We start from the raw sequence: 16,066 nt of genomic DNA, 5'->3' as shown, positions 1-16,066 counted from the left end.
TAGGCGCAAATTGGCAGCCACGCTTCCGTCAGTCTACCCCGGGGCAGCTGTGGCTACAAAATGTAGCTTACCATCACTTATGTGTGAATGTGGAGTGAATGAATAATGGGTTCTCACTTCTCTGCGAGCGCTGAGTATCTAGTAGATAGAGAGAAAAAAAGCGCTATATAAATTTTATCAATTTTAATTATTATATTCTAATATAGGAGTGCTCAAAAACATTGATTCACACCCAAATTGCCACCTTAATTTATTCAGATTCTAAATGTTCATACTTTTTGGGAATGAATTAAAAAAAAGTTTGCTTTTATTAGCATTTTTTGAGAATCAATTTTAGGACTAAAAACAGGCAATTATCAATATTCTAACTGATACTGTTGCTTTTATACATTTTTGGCTTTCCTTTTTTTTTTTTTTTTAAGTATTGTAGTTTTAAAATATCATATTTGTGTGTCTTCTCAATTGCTTTGTAAATTTATATCCTAAGTATTGTAGAACCCGGATTGGGTTTGAGTTGCTCCATCTCCTTTTAGTATATTGATTACTATTCTGGGATTTTTGTAAATTAAATACCGTATTTAAAAAATATGTTTTTTAGGCCAACACTGCACGTATATATATATATATATATATATATATATATATATATATATATATATATATATATATATATATATCATAATTAATGTACCACATAATTATATTAAAATAGTCGTTTTAAATTGAGAATCGATTCCAAATACAATTGTCACCCCAACAGTTCGGAATTGAATCGTGAGCTGCCCAGAGAGTCCCACCTCCATTCAATTTCCTATTACACCAATAAAAACATTAACAAACAAGACAGGTAGCAATAGAGTTAAAAAATATACTCACCATTTATTATTCTCAGTTTGATTTTTTTTGTCTCTTAAATCAGGCAAATATTCCCATCTTGTGTTGGAAACATGCATCACACCTGACAGGTTTTTTTTTTGTTTTGTTTTTTTAACAGTTGGGCTCTATGTAAAGCACAAGAAAATGAACACATTAGACAGATGATTATTTGTCATGCAATACTTGCGATCTTTTTTTTTACCCCCGCAAATTGTTAACATCCCAATATATGTCGTTCAGTATTAATCAATACATGAATGTTAAGGGAAAAAATGTATTGCTATACGGATTGTGGGGCATTTTGAACGTGGTAAAGATTCAACAAACAGAAAAAAGTCAATTACATTAAAATTTGTTTTTGGAAAAATACAATTTCATTGCTTGAGGAATGAGGTGGAAAAGGAATGGTTTGATATATTTTAAATAAAGTTGCACAATTAATCTATCACAGATTTCCGGACAAATAATTCAGTTATTTTCCAGAGCTTTTTTTTTTTCTTTTCTCTCCTTTAACATATTTCTTTTGTTTAAGGTCAAATTACTGATGAAGGTATTGTGAGCATGCAAGACAGGGAGCACTATGAAAAACAAACTAGTACTGTGAAAGTGGTGTAGAGAGTGTAACCATGCAACAGGACTATGACATACACCAATGGGCAGTTAAGGCATGTGCATGTTCTAAGAGGCAGAAGACCAGGTTAAAACTAAACAAAAAAGGAAAAACAGGATGAAGACAATGAAGAATGCCCTCTTCCTGTTTATATTTCAATCCCCAACTGAGCTGAAGGTCCCAAATGAAATGTAAAACCCTCGCTTTGTTGATCTTTTGGCACTGTGTCCTTTCTTGGCAATTTGTTTAGAAGACTCCAAGTCAAGGAAGCTGTCAGGAAATGAGGACCGACAAACTGATACAGGAGCCACTTTAGAAGGCTTTCTTCTCTAGCCAGTCCAAAATGGCCTGGATCCTTTGTACAGCCTCCTTCCGGGCTTGACGGACAATTTCAAGTCCCTGAGTCTCCACAGAGTCTAGCTCCAGCAGCTCTTTGGTCAGAAGTTCCTCCAGGTACCTATAGCTCCTGTCCGTTTTTTTGCCCACAAACTCATCGACGTCTTCCTGAAGCAGAAGCACTCTAAACATTACTTGTTGGACCCGAGCTAAACTGGGGTTATCGCTCAGAGGCTGAGGCCCAGCGTTGGCTGGAGCTTGAGATTGGTTCGGCGCGGGGGGTGGGTGCTCATTTTGTGAGGGATTGGGATCACTTCTCCCTGTTATGTTGTATATCTGTGGGGGTGAACTGATTTCTGACGGTTTCCCAATGCGATTTGGGGATGATGGGAGCCTGGGCTTTGGTCCAACTTGTGTAGCACGCTGGTGCTGCTGGTCCTGCAATGCCAAAACAGAAAACAGTTTATTACACATTTTAAGAACATTGCACTTCCTTACTGAAAACTTGAAATTATCACTTGTTAGATATTCACCAGGTATGTTGGCGTATTGGTTGATCCAACAAACTACAGAAAATCCTAAATAAATGTTAACATGTACACCCAAGTTTTTTACCAATCACTGATGTTTGTTGTATTATGAGTCATTCCACCCTAGAAAAATACCGGTTTAAACAGGTAGGTAGGTAGGTAGGTAGGTAGGTAGGTAGGTAGGTCTTTATTGTCATTGCACAAGTACAACAAAACTTTGTTTTCAGCACAAAACCGTTCAAGATTAGACAAACAGTGTACAGGGTTACAGAACAGGAACGCTGATGGGTCGCCATATAAAAGATGGGAAAAAGGTCAAAGCTGGGGGAGGATGAGTAAAAATATACAATTAAGACTGGGCTCCTAAGAGGGCCCAGTCTGGAGAGGGGAAAAAAACCTCCATAGCAAAGCACATACCGTATTTTTCGGACTATAAGTCACAGTTTTTTTCATAGTTTGGCCGGGGGTGTGACTTATATTCAGGAGCGAATTATGTGTGAAATTATTAACACATTACCGTAAAATATCAAATAATATTATTTAGCTCATTCACGCAAGAGACTAGACGTATAAGATTTCGTGGGATTTAGCGATTAGGAGTGACAGATTGTTTGGTAAACGTATAGCATGTTCTATATGTTATAGTTATTTGAATGACTCTTACCATAATATGTTACATTAACATACCAGGCACGTTCTCAGTTGGTTATTTATGCCTCACATAACGTACACTTATTCAGCCTGTTGTTCACTATTCTTTATTTATTTTAAATTGCCTTTCAAATGTCTATTCTTGGTGTTGGGTTTTATCAAATAAATTTCCCCATACACATGTATGTTTTTTTCCTTCTTTATTATGCATTTTCGGCCGGTGCGACTTATACTTCGGAGCGATTTATACTCCGAAAAATACGGTATACATATTACAACATCTTGAGACTAGCAACAGAGGGGAGGGAGTGGAGGCCACGATGGCAGGCTGCAGCTCTTCAGGCGCTGCCCAGCCGTCCATCACCCCTAAGGGATACGCGTCAAGGGCGTTGGATGGGGGGTAGGGTATGTGTGTGTGGCGTATATTTTTTGTGGATGTATGTGTGTGTGTAAGCCTGCGCCTTGATGTCGTGCAATCGGTAGTCCAAAGTCAACAACAACGGGTGTGTCCATGAGAGACAAGATGGGAGAGTCTTGAAGTCAGGGAAACAACCCAAGTTACAATGTTTTGTAAACGAGTGAAAAAACAATGTGCTTTTCGCTCTAAATTGTCTATGATTGATCCTCAAAATTCATCCTGCAGGACAGCCAGTCTGATGTTATCCAAATCACAAGAGTACAAATACATAAATACCATCCGAAAATAAATGATGACATTCAAGCTTATGTTGACTCGATGAGCGTAGTTTTTTTTTATCCGTACCTTGTGCAGTCCTATTGTATTATTTGGCATATTTATTCTCTTTCTTGTCCACTGTTGGCCAGCATTCACACTGCGCAGCACCTAGTTCTATTTGTTCCATTTATTACTATTGTGCAAGGTAGTGGTATATTCATAACTAGCAGGAGGAACAACCGTATTGATGATATGTCACGTCCAGGTTGACCAACCCTGCATTTGTAGGTTGCCGAGCACCAGGGAAGGGTACCAAATATAAGCATGGTAAGCACCAACACTTCTTAAACAGGCCGCACGAGTGCGGGGGTGGCCTACATATACATTTTTTTATCTAGTAGAATTGTATCCAACATTGGATATTGTCCATCAGCCCTTAATATATGAATATATTTTATCCACATTTGAACAAACTTCTCGCTGTTTAAGTTTATTTCTAACATGCATACAGTTGCAATGTGTACACATCACATTTTTCACGTATTTCCATTTACACATTACAACATGTCCGAAGAGTAGGAAGAAGCAGCGCTTTTATTTACAGTATACCTATATCTTTTCCACTTCATAGCAATTGCTAACACGTTTGTTCACTTCCTGTTCACAATTTAAATCAATGAATAATAAATACTACAGTTGCCGTGAATAAATAGTTAAGTAAGTTGTGATTAACATAATGAGATCAATAAGATTATTTCATTTTCAATAAGTTCAAAATGTTTATCAGGATTCTTCTTCTTTGTAAACACTGAGTTTGAACAGTTTCTTAAACTGGATCATATTAGTACATTGTTTGACTTTGCTTAATCCATTTCATAATTTAATTCCACATATTGATATATTAAAAGGTCTTAAGTGTGGTACATGCTTACAAATGTTTTAAGTTAGATTTTGCACGAAGGTTATATTTATCCTCTTTTCTTGAGAAAAATTGTAGTAAATTCTTAGGGAGCAGGTTATAGTTTGCATGTGCACCAAATCCTTGAATTTCAATATTATGGATTCAATAAATAAAGGGTTTGAATGTTCCCTATATCAAATATTATGTGTAATTCTTATTGACCTTTTTTGTAACACAGTTAGTGAATGAAGTGTACTTTTGTAGTTATTTCCCCATATTTCCACACAATAACCAGATGCAAACATTAACAATAAGTAATAGTTAGGCCCTGCGATGAGGTGGCGACTTGTCCAGGGTGTACCCCGCCTTCCGCCCGAATGCAGCTGAGATAGGTTCCAGCACCCCCCGCGACCCCAAAAGGGACAAGCGGTAGAAATGGATGGATGGATTAGTTAGGCCTGGGCCGAAAACAAATTTCGCTGGTTGATAAATTGTCCCGCAAATTATTGCTGAAAAACAATATTTTTCTCAGCATTATTTTGAGACCAAAGTAAACACTTGTGTAATCATAATATATAAAATCCATCCATCCATCCATTTTCTACCACTTGTCCCTTTCGGGGTCGCGGGGGGTGCTGCAGCCTATCTCAAATCATCATAATAATTAAAGTGACACTTTCGAACATAATGAACGTATTCTTCATTAGGCTCATTCGGTTTGTAGTTTGTAGCTGAAATATTCTCACATTGGACATTTGACTTTGCAATCATCTTTTTTCCTCCTAATTTTTGTTACCTTGTGGTGCTTTTCACTAGCAAGTAGCTGTCCGTGCATCCTGTGTGTGGTAAGCTAGCGGCCCCGCCTCCATCCAAAGAAACAAAGATAACAGCAGGGTTCACTCTGTTCATTTAATTCTGCTATTGACCAAACACGATCAGGTACTAAGAGTGATGCACAGGGCGAACCCTCTTGCACCCTGTTTGGAAGTGAGAGACGAAGAAAACACACACAGACACGGCAATTAATCAATGCCAGCAAAATTATCGAGTTAATCTTTCTTTTTAGACCTACTATTAAGACACTAACAGAAAAAAGTATTTTCACCTCAGGTCACAAGCTTTGAGTCATGAAAAAATCTAAGATGACTAAAGCAGGAATGGGTCTACAAAATCGTTCCCCTATGCCGTTTTGTATGTAAAAAAAGATTATATTCCCCTTCCATCATACCTTAGGTTGATAAGGTGGCGGTGCACCAGTTCCAGTCCCTGGCCACGCTGGAGGGTGTAGTGGACGAACAGGATTTCCATAATGGTTCTGAGGAGGCTGTTGGCCTGGCTGCCACTGCTGCTGTGAGGGCGTATATGCACCAGAATGTGCCCAAGCTTCTGCCTGGGAGTTAGGATGCAGAGACTGGCCAGAAGGATAAAGATTGTTTGGAGGAATTGCATGACCACCTTCACTGTAGTGAGAATATGGTCCCTGAGGATATCCAGGACCCTGAGCACAGAAAGACGACACACAAATTTGAAATCAACATAAAAAATTGTATAAGAAAAACAGGAAAAAAAACACCCAGGCTTTAAGTAGAACACCAAAGTCTGTTGGACCTCAGTGTGAGTTAAAATGTTCTTACCCCTTGACAATGTATGCCAGGATAATGATGGTTTTGGGAGTGTGGCTGTGCCGCTGGTCCACTGCTTTGCTCTGCTGGACAGTTCTGGTTGGGGTAAGGAGCGGGGGGTGCTCTCTGAGGGTCAGCACAGTAGAAAGGGTTGGATGGGTGGAAACCACTAGCTGAATACTGACTCTGTGCTGGGCTGTAGATGGCATGTCCATTCGGATATCCTGCAGGCAGTACCTATTAAAAGGAAAACGTAATAATTAGGATATTCAGTATAGCCACACCTCATTTGCCTGTTTTGCATAAAACACGTAATGGGCTTTATGTTCAAATGACACCCTCTGAAATTGCTGTGGAACATACATGGTCCCACGTAGTCTTTGACAGACATCCACATTGTTTGAATATCAAACTGGATCTTATAGTACTGTATTTTCCGGAGTATAAGTCGCATTTTTTGGGGAAATTTATTTGATAAAACCCAACACCAAGAATAGACATTTGAAAGGCAATTTAAAATTAATAAAGAATAGTGAACAACAGGCTGAATAAGTGTACGTTATATGAGGCATAAATAACCAACTGAGAACGTGCCTGGTATGTTAACGTAACATATTATGGTAAGAGTCATTCAAATAACTATAACATACAGAACATGCTATACGTTTACCAAACAATCTGTCACTCCTAATCGCTAAATCCCATGAAATCTTATACGCCTAGTCTCTTACGTGAATGAGCTAAATAATATTATTTGATATTTTACGGTAATGTGTTAATAATTTCACACATAAGTCGCTCCTGAGTATAAGTCGCACCCTCGGCCAAACTATGAAAAAAACTGCGACTAATAGTCCGAAAAATACGGTAATCTAATACTGTAATGCAGCGTTTCTCAAAGTGTGGGGCGCGCCCCACTGGTGGGGAATAGAGACATGACAGGTGGGGCGTGAGGAACGGGAGGAAATTTCACTTTACATTTTTTTTTTTTTAAATTATATTCTTAGATTTTTTTTTTTTACTATGCTTTCATTTTCTATAAACACTGTAAATCACTTTGTGATTCTGTCTGTGAAATCCGCTATATAAATAAATGTAAATTACTTATTTTTCCTGTAGGCTTTAAATTTCTAGGTAGGAGCGAAAGTTTGACAGACATAGCAACAGTAACTAATGGGGGCGGGGCTAAGCGGAAGCTTTGTGAATGGCGAGTCACTGTGCGAGGATTTGCTGTTTTGCAAATACATAAAAAATAGAGCCACTGCTGATGAGCTGTTCAAGATAATGGACAGTTTCCTCAAAGAACACAACCTTAAATGGGAAAACTGTGTGGGCTTTTGCTCTGATGGCGCACAGACCATGGCAGGGTAAAGAAACGGGCTGCAGGCTCTAATAAAGAGGGTTGCGCCAAATGCGCATTGGACACAATGTGTCATTCACCGGGAAGCACTCGCGTCAAGGCAGCTCAGCCCCTAACTCAATGAGGTTTTAACAGTGGCAGTGTCAAGCCTGCAACCCTGATTTGAAAAGCTGTGCAGTGCAAAACAGGCTCATTGCAGCCACTAATGCTGGAGTACTGTAAAACTCATGTTCACCTGCCTTGTCTTGCCAAAATGCATAGCTCCTCCTTTTTTTTTGCAAAGATTGCAAAGTGGCACTTTTATTTTCTTTATTATTGAACTTGATGCAAGTTATAACACTTTTATTTGATTTATTATTGAACTTGATGCAAGTTACAACACTTTTATTTGATTTATTATTGAACTTGATGCAAGTTATAACAATTTTTTTGATTTATTATTGAACTTGATGCAAGTTATAACACTTTTTTTTATTTATTATTGAACTTGATGCAAGTTAACACTTTTGTTTTATTTATTATTGAACTTGATGCAAGTTATTTGATTTATTATTGAACTTGATGCAAGTTATTTGATTTATTATTGAACTTGATGCAAGTTATACCACAGCTGCACAGTTATTTTATTTATTATTGAACTTGATGTTATTTTATGTTATTGAGTTTGAATGTATACAACTTGATGTTACTTGATGTTCAATAAATTTGAAAATGTTAAGCTTGGCATTAGCGTTCTGTTGGGGCGATGGGGGCGGGTGGGGCTTGAAAACTCCCCCTTGTCAAAAGTGGGGAGGACAAAAAAAGTTTGAGAACCACTGCTGTAATGTAATGCTATTATCCTTTACTAATGTCTAAAACAGAAAAGCACAACATCAAATTAAACCTGCAAAATTAACACTGACTCACTATAGGTGCAAGCCAGACAAAATGAGAATAGCTTGGTTTGATGTGTGGGTGACAGGCGTAACACGTTTTTACCGCCAAGGACAAATTGTGGTAACATCGTTGTGGCTTGTGCAGCCCTTTGAGACACCTGTGATTAAGAGCTATATAAATAAACTTTGATTGATTGATTATGATCTTCAATGCCATTGTGAAAAATGTTGTGGGTAGTTGCTTGTCAATTTTCTTCCAGAAACAACACTCAAATGGTTAGGCTCATTACCATTGGAAGAGACAATGTGATGGTATTGCATAAGGCTACAACAATTCATTGATTAAATCGATTAATTTGATTACGAAAAAAGTTTCGATTTGTATTTTGATGACTTGTTTAATGAGTTAAATTTGATAATAATTTATAAAATACATTGTTTCCGTAAGATTTGTGGTGATGTAAACCGCCCTACGGGTGATAAATCCTGTATGTGTGTCTGCGTGGAGGAACAGCGGCGTGCCAAGAGTTGTCTTAAAAAAGAAAAGGAGGAAAAAGAGCAACGGGTCGTGTAAAAAGACTTGTCTTGACTTGACAAGTACATTATCTTTAAAACCATCCAGTGTTGTGTATCGTTTTACGCGCGTGCACGGTCGCGCTCTATCTAAAAAAATGAAGCAAAACACGTAAGTTAACTTCATGATTTGTTGTTAAACAAGGACTTAAAACATAAGATAATGTTGCACCTTTCTTATGACACAGAGCAAAAAGTCTTGCTTGTCAAAGTTGGCCCATCAAGTGGAGGTTCCACAGCGATCGTATCCAAAAGAGCTGACTGTCATTAGCTATGGAGGGAGTGTTCACTTATGTGCGTGGTGGAGCTGACCTCTGGAAGTCAATCACAAGCTCTTTTGCTTTACTTGTGTTCAAGTGCAGGTGATTACGTGCACACCAGTCGACGAAGCCTGAGATGACTTCTCGGTATTCCTGCTCGCTCCTTTTAGACACACATCCCAACACTGCGAAGTCGTCGTCGAACTCCTGCAGATAGCAGCGGTTGGAGTCATGCCTGAAGTCTGAGGTATAGAGCGTGAATAGGTAAGGTGAGAGCACCGTCCCTTGGGGAGCCTGTGCTGCAAACTACAACATCGAAAGAACAGTTACACACGCAGCCTCACGTACTGTGGCCTATCGATGAGGTAGTTTATTATCCATGCAGCCAGGTGATTGTCCACTCAGGCCTCCTCCAGTTTCACCCACATCAATGCTGGCTAGATGTGTTGAAAGCACCGGAGAAGTCAGAGAACGTAACTCTTACTGCACTTCCCGTGCTCTCCAGGTGGGTGAGGGCCCGATGCAGCAGGTAGATGATGGCATCATTCTCCCCAATGCCTGGACAGTAAGCAAACTGTAAGGGGTCTGTTGCTGACATAGTTTGCACGCGAAGGTGGCTGAGGATCATCCGCTCTATGGTCTCCATGGAGGTGGGAGGTCAGGGCAACAGCTCTGATGTGTTTTGGCTCCTTGGAGTGAGGTGTTTTAGGAATTGGAACCATACAGGAGGTCTTCCAAAGTGGGGACTTTTTCCAGGCTGAGGCTCAGGTTGAAAATGTAGTGGACCACACCAGTTAACCGGTCCGCACATCCCCGAGTAGCTTGGAACTGAAGCCATCTGGGCCTGTAGGCTTCCTGACCTTGTTCCTTCTCAACTCCCTCCTTACTTAATCCAGACTGATAGTGTGTTGGGTGAGTGATGGCTAGGTGCGGTGAACTTGGCTGATGGGTTGTGGGAGGGCTGTCTGAGAGGGGTGTATTGGGGAGGTGATGACCATGCTGGGGTGTGAACATCTGGGGCTGGTGTGGAGCAGGTTTCGGATGTTTGGAGGTTGCAGTGGGGCCATAGTAAAACCTGTTAAAAAAAATCATTCAGTTTGTTGGCCCACTCTTGATCGCCAGAAGCTTGGTGAACACTTCCGCCTCTTCCATGACCTGAAATCTGTTTCAAACTTGTCCACACTTCACGGATGTTATTTTGGTCCAGCCATTGTTGGAGTTTTTGCTTGTAGTACTTCTTACACCTCCTGATCTTATATTTAAGATCCCGCTGGACTCTTCTAAGCCCTCTTCTTCTCGTTTAGTAGGGCCTTCAGCTCAGTGCATACCCAGGATTTGTTGTTGGGAAAACATTGGACCATTTTCGAGTGCAGTGTTTTCCACACAGAAGTTTATGTATTCTGTGATGCAACCAGTCAAACTGTCAATGTCCTCTCCATGTGGGCTGCAGACTGCAGAGTACATCCTAGTCTGTGGTGTGGAAACAGTGCCTCAAATTACTCACATGCCCCCTCTGTCCACTTCATCACACTTCACCTTTGTGACGGTTCCTTATTCACCACGGGGATGTAGTGTGGCAGAAGATGAACAAGGTTGTGATCAGAGTGTCCAAGAGGGGGAAGGAGGGTGACTGTGTTGCTTCCTTGACACTAGCATACAGCAATTCCAAAGTTTTACAGTACCTTGTGTGGCACTTTACATACTATGCGAAGGTGGGCAGGGTGGCAGAAAGAGTGACATGATTAAAGTCACCAGGAATAAGGAGAAGGGGTTGTGGGTGCTTTGATTGCAGCTGTGACACCGTCTTCTGTAAGCACTCACACGCAGCAGCAGCATCAGCCGAGAGGGAATATATATAGTTATCAGAATTACATGCGGAAAACTCCCTGGGAATGTAATATGGTCTAATGTTGACCGCCAGAAGCTCAATGTGCCTGCTACATAGCTGTTCTTTAACAGTGATGTGATTAGGACTACACCAATTGTTATTCACAAACACCGTCAGCCCCCCTCCTTCCGTCTAGGGAGACCCATGTGTCCGTTATATTATCATTCAGCCAGGAGTCTGTGAAACATATGATGCTGCATTCTTATTTTCCTGCTGCAGCCTTGTCTTGTTTGAGAGTAGGGCTGCAACGATTAGTCGACAATAAAATTAGTCACCGACAATTATATTTGCCAGACAATAGTCGTGACGTGATCACTCGTGTTTTTCCGAGCGGAAGCAAGTCCGCATCGCCACTTGCAAAAACATCGCCAGTAATAACATGTAAAGTGTGAGAACCCTTCCTCTAATTCTTGTTAAAAACATGAATACCTTGCTCATTTTGCAAAGCGGACCTTGTTTTTATGGCAGTATATCTGTGATACGCAAGCATTTAAAGCGGAGGCATGATGTCCGACATCTGGAGGGAGGATGCGGTCTCAGCCTCTGTAAGAGTGTTCGCTTATGCCTTGCGAGCTAGCTAACAAGTGCAAGACGAAGTGTCTGAAAAACAACTAACTATCATTTAAGCCAAAGTCAGCCAGCTAAACTTTGAGTACATTTAAAGGGCACACTAACGAACGCGAACAAACACACGCACACACACACACACACACGCACACACACACACCAATGTGGAGGTATCCTAAGATTAAACGTACAATCTATTAAATAGCCAACATTTCAAGAATCGATCAAAGATAGATTTCAACACGTTGAGCCTATTTGAGTGCTTAAAGGCCTACTGAAATGATTTTTTTTTATTTAAACGGGAATAGCAGATCCATTCTATGTGTCATACTTGATCATTTCGCGATATTGCCATATTTTTGCTGAAAGGATTTAGTAGAGAAAATCGACGATACAGTTTGCAACTTTTGCTCGCTGATAAAAAAGCCTTGCCTGTACCGGAAGTAGCGTGACGTCACAGGAGGTAATATTCCTCACAATTTTCCTTTGTTTACAATGGAGCGAGAGAGATTCGGAGCGACAAAGCGACGATTACCCCATTAATTTGAGCGAGGATGAAAGATTCGTGGATGAGGAACGTTAGAGTGAAGAACTAGAGGCAGTGCAGGACGTATCTTTTTTCGCTCTGACCGTAACTTAGGTACAAGCTGGCTCATTGGATTCCACACTCTCTCCTTTTTCTATTGTGGATCACGGATTTGTATTTTAAACCACCTCGGATACTATATCCTCTTGAAAATGAGAGTCGAGCATGCGAAATGGACATTCACAGTGACTTTTATCTCCACGACAATACATCGGTGACACACTTAGCTGCTGAGCTAACGTGATAGCATCGTTCTCAAATGCAGATAGAAACAAAATACATAAATCCCTGACTGGAAGGATATACAGAAGATCAACAATACTATTAAACCATGGACATGTAACTACACGGTTAATAATTCTCAGCTTGGTAAAGCTTAACAATGCTGTTGCTAACGACGCTAAGGCTAACTTAGCAACCAGACCTCACAGAGCTATGATAAAAACATTAGCGCTCGACCTACACCAGCCAGCCCTCATCTGCTCCTCAACAGCCGTGCTCACCTGCGTTCCAGCGATCGACGGCGCGACAAAGGACTTCATCCGTGGGTTTGGCGGCTAGCATCGGCTAGGCGTCTGCTATCAGGGTAAGTAGTCCTTGTTGTGTTGCTACAGCCAGCCGCTAATACACCGATCCCACCTACAACGTTCTTTTTTGCAGCCTCCATTGTTCATTAAACAAATTGCAAAAGATTCACCAACACAGATGTCCAGAATACTGTGGAATTATGAAATGAAAACAGAGCTTTTTCTACGGGCTCCGAATACTTCCCTTGTCCTCGTGACGTCACACGCATACGTCAGCATAATAGAACGTTTTTAACTGGAAGTGTGGCGGGAAATTTAAAATTGCACTTTATAAGTTAACCCGGCCGTATTGGCATGTGTTGCAATGTTAAGATTTCATCATTGATATATAAACTATCAGACTGTGTGGTCAGTAGTAGTGGGTTTCAGTAGGCCTTTAAACTGTCAGGAGTTAATCCATAGTCAATATACCAGTGTCCAACTTTTTACTCTTCCCCCATTTCCCAATATCACCTTTTCCCCACCTTTTTTAAGGAGCGCCGTAAGTGGCTGATCCGTTGGCGATCCCGTCTTGTCTCCCTGTAACGTATGTCTGCTCTTAGTGGGACTGTGCCGAAAATGTAATTTCAGTTCTTATGTGTCTTGTACATGTTTAAGAATGGACAATAATAAAGCATCCTGAATCCATCCTGAAAACACGGCAGGTTTAATATGGGCCGATAGTTGTTCAGTACTGTGGCATCAGGTTTACTCTTCTTTAAGAGGGGCTTAATGACAGCAATTTATAAGGTTTATATAAGTGCTGAAAGCACCTACCCCTGCAAAAAGGATTGTGTTTAAAAGACTCCTGCACTTTTGGCTCTATAGTCATGTGGAATTGTGAAGTGTACCTGTGGATTATACGGTGGCTGGCCTTCAGATCCAGAGGGATAGGTAGTTGCATAGTGTCCAGTGGAATGGGACTGGGGGTACCAGTAGTGTGAAGGGTAGCCTGGATACTGTGGAGTGTCCTGAGAACGCACAATAACACAAGCAATACGTTTAGGTACTACATTGATTGATTTATTGAGACTTTTATTAGTAGATTGCACAGTACAGTACATATTCCGTACAATTGACCACTAAATGGTAACATACGAATAAGTTTTTCAACTTGTTTAAGTCGGGGTCCACGTTAATCAATTCATGGTAATGTAGCGGTCTGTCCTATGAAATACATATATTATCTATCTACACCAGACCTGGGCAAATTAAGGCCCGAGGCCACATGCAGCCCGTTAAGCTTTTCAATCTGGCCCGCCGGACATTCCCAAATCATTTTTTTAGATCTTTAAGATGGAAGGTGTAGCTGCCATTATGATGTGCAGTCATGTTTTCTAATTACCATAAGTCTTGAACTATACAATGTATTTCAATTGTTGGAATCTGTGCTTTTGCATGATATTTTAGTGACTAGTGTTGTCCCGATGCCAATATTATTTCGACACTTTGATACTTTTCTAAATAAAGGGGACTGGAAAAAATTGCATTATTGGCTTTATTTTAACAAAAAATCTTAGATGTGGCGGACCGGTACTTTTTAGAGGAGGTATGGTATCGAATATGATTCATTAGTATTGCGGTACTATACTAATACCCATATACCGTACAACCCTACTAGTAACTATGGTAATCTATGTCACAGCAGTTCAGACGAGGCACCAAGCAGTGTGGGTGGGGAGCGTTTCCACAGAGTGTTTCCAGAGCCTGAAATGTGAGTGTCAGGGACAGACGCGGAAGGAGATTTTTACAAGTAAGTTCTAAAGCTTAGTGATGTATCAGATGTATCAGATTGTAGATGTTTTTTGTTTTTTCACCCTTCGCGTTCATATTTCGCTGTGTTTGTTGCATTTGGCTTGATTGTAAAATATGTCGATTGAGAGGGTGTGTGACGTTCATATGTTGTCAATATTCAGGGTTTTATCGTTCATAGAAAAATTTAAAACTCTGTTTTTAAGGCGGTCCATCATAACATTTTTAGCATTCAATCAGACTTTATTGTAAGGTTTTGTATTAGTTTTCCTAAAAATAGATATACCGGCCCCCAGACACATTTTTTTCTCTAAGTTTTCCCTTGGCCTCAGTCTAATAAAGTATTTCTGATTCTGATTAGTCACCATTAGCATCAGAAATCCGTCCGTTTTCAGCTCCCAGGTAAACATTTGTAGCCATGTCGTCACGTAAAGCTAAACGCTGCAAACTAAGCTCAACGAGCAGAGGGCGCTAGCTATTACATAACATCAGCTAGCGCCTTAGCCGCTCAGGTAGCCTGTTAGGCTGGATTAGAGTCTCTTGTCCATTTTGTGCGGACATAAACATCTCACAGGCTAAATGAAGGCAATGTGGAAATGGTTCGATTTCACTCACCATGTTCTTATGGCAGTTTCCAGAGGTTACGATCAAGTTGCAAGTCAAGGAAAAGGGCCAGGCGGGTTTCCACTGTATTTTGACGGAGATGACTCGACTTGCTAAACGCACTCCTTGGCTGTAGCCATGCTATTGACTACTGCCCAAATTGTTATAACGGCAGCCTGGAGGATTCTTGAAACCCGCGGTGTTCGCGTTGTTTCCAGAAGGAGAGAATAACACTTGGTCGAATTTCAGGAAATGATTGAATGGCTACGAGCTCGCCTCAGCTTGCCCTGTGTTCATTGTGGCGATCGCGAATGATTGAGAAGATAGCTCACTCCGACGTTTTTGAAGACACAGTCTCCATCGTAACAAAATGTGTATATACGTCTTATTTTTGTTTTTCAAAACTAGTAGAACTATATATGTGTGTATATATGTATATATTACATAGTATTTCCTTAAAATTTAGGCTAAATATCTACACGTTTGAAAAAAATAGGCAAGTTACCATCATCTCACTATATGCAATCTTTGTTTTCCCAGTGACGCGCCATAATTACTTTGAATATTCATTTCTTATTTAATCAGGCAATAATAATGCCTACATTAAACCGGTCCCTGTTTAATGTAGGCATTATTTTTCACGGACCGGCCTTTCATGTGTGGCAGATAAATAAAGCAAATAAGTGCATGAAAAATGAATACATGAAAAAATTCATTAGTGAATATACTATAGTGGGAACCCCTGGCCTTTTCCCTTTGCAAAAAAGCTCTCCATAGACTTTTGTTTTTTACTCGTTTTTGCTCGTAGTAGGCTTTTTTTTGTTGGCTTTAGTA

At 40.3% G+C, this 16,066-nt stretch overlaps 1 protein-coding gene across 1 annotated transcript; it reads right to left on the bottom strand.

The window, feature by feature from the left end:
* Positions 1 to 1,136: 1,136 nt before the first annotated feature.
* bag4 (BCL2 associated athanogene 4) lies at positions 1,137 to 15,555 on the bottom strand. The gene is made up of 5 exons (XM_062051187.1): positions 15,245 to 15,555; positions 13,729 to 13,848; positions 6,215 to 6,439; positions 5,809 to 6,078; positions 1,137 to 2,260 (listed from the first exon to the last, which is right to left on the bottom strand). Exons 1-5 carry the CDS (start codon positions 15,245 to 15,247, stop codon positions 1,799 to 1,801), a joined length of 1,080 nt encoding a protein of 359 aa, XP_061907171.1. The 5' UTR covers positions 15,248 to 15,555; the 3' UTR covers positions 1,137 to 1,798.
* Positions 15,556 to 16,066: the final 511 nt, after the last annotated feature.

Source organism: Entelurus aequoreus, linkage group LG06, assembly GCF_033978785.1.
Source record: "Entelurus aequoreus isolate RoL-2023_Sb linkage group LG06, RoL_Eaeq_v1.1, whole genome shotgun sequence".
NCBI lineage: Eukaryota > Metazoa > Chordata > Actinopteri > Syngnathiformes > Syngnathidae > Entelurus > Entelurus aequoreus.
The sequence above is the reverse complement of the archived record's forward strand: the minus strand, read 5'-3'. Positions and strand labels throughout refer to the sequence as shown.

Bases quoted from the DNA above. Each gene is read 5' to 3' on its own strand.
- bag4 (XM_062051187.1), bottom strand. The intron at 6,440-13,728 runs GTACACTTCACA...TCCTTTTAATAG, and splicing joins AGCCACCGTATAATCCACAG to GTACTGCCTGCAGGATATCC. The intron at 2,261-5,808 runs GTATGATGGAAG...TTGGCATTGCAG, and splicing joins CGCCACCTTATCAACCTAAG to GACCAGCAGCACCAGCGTGC.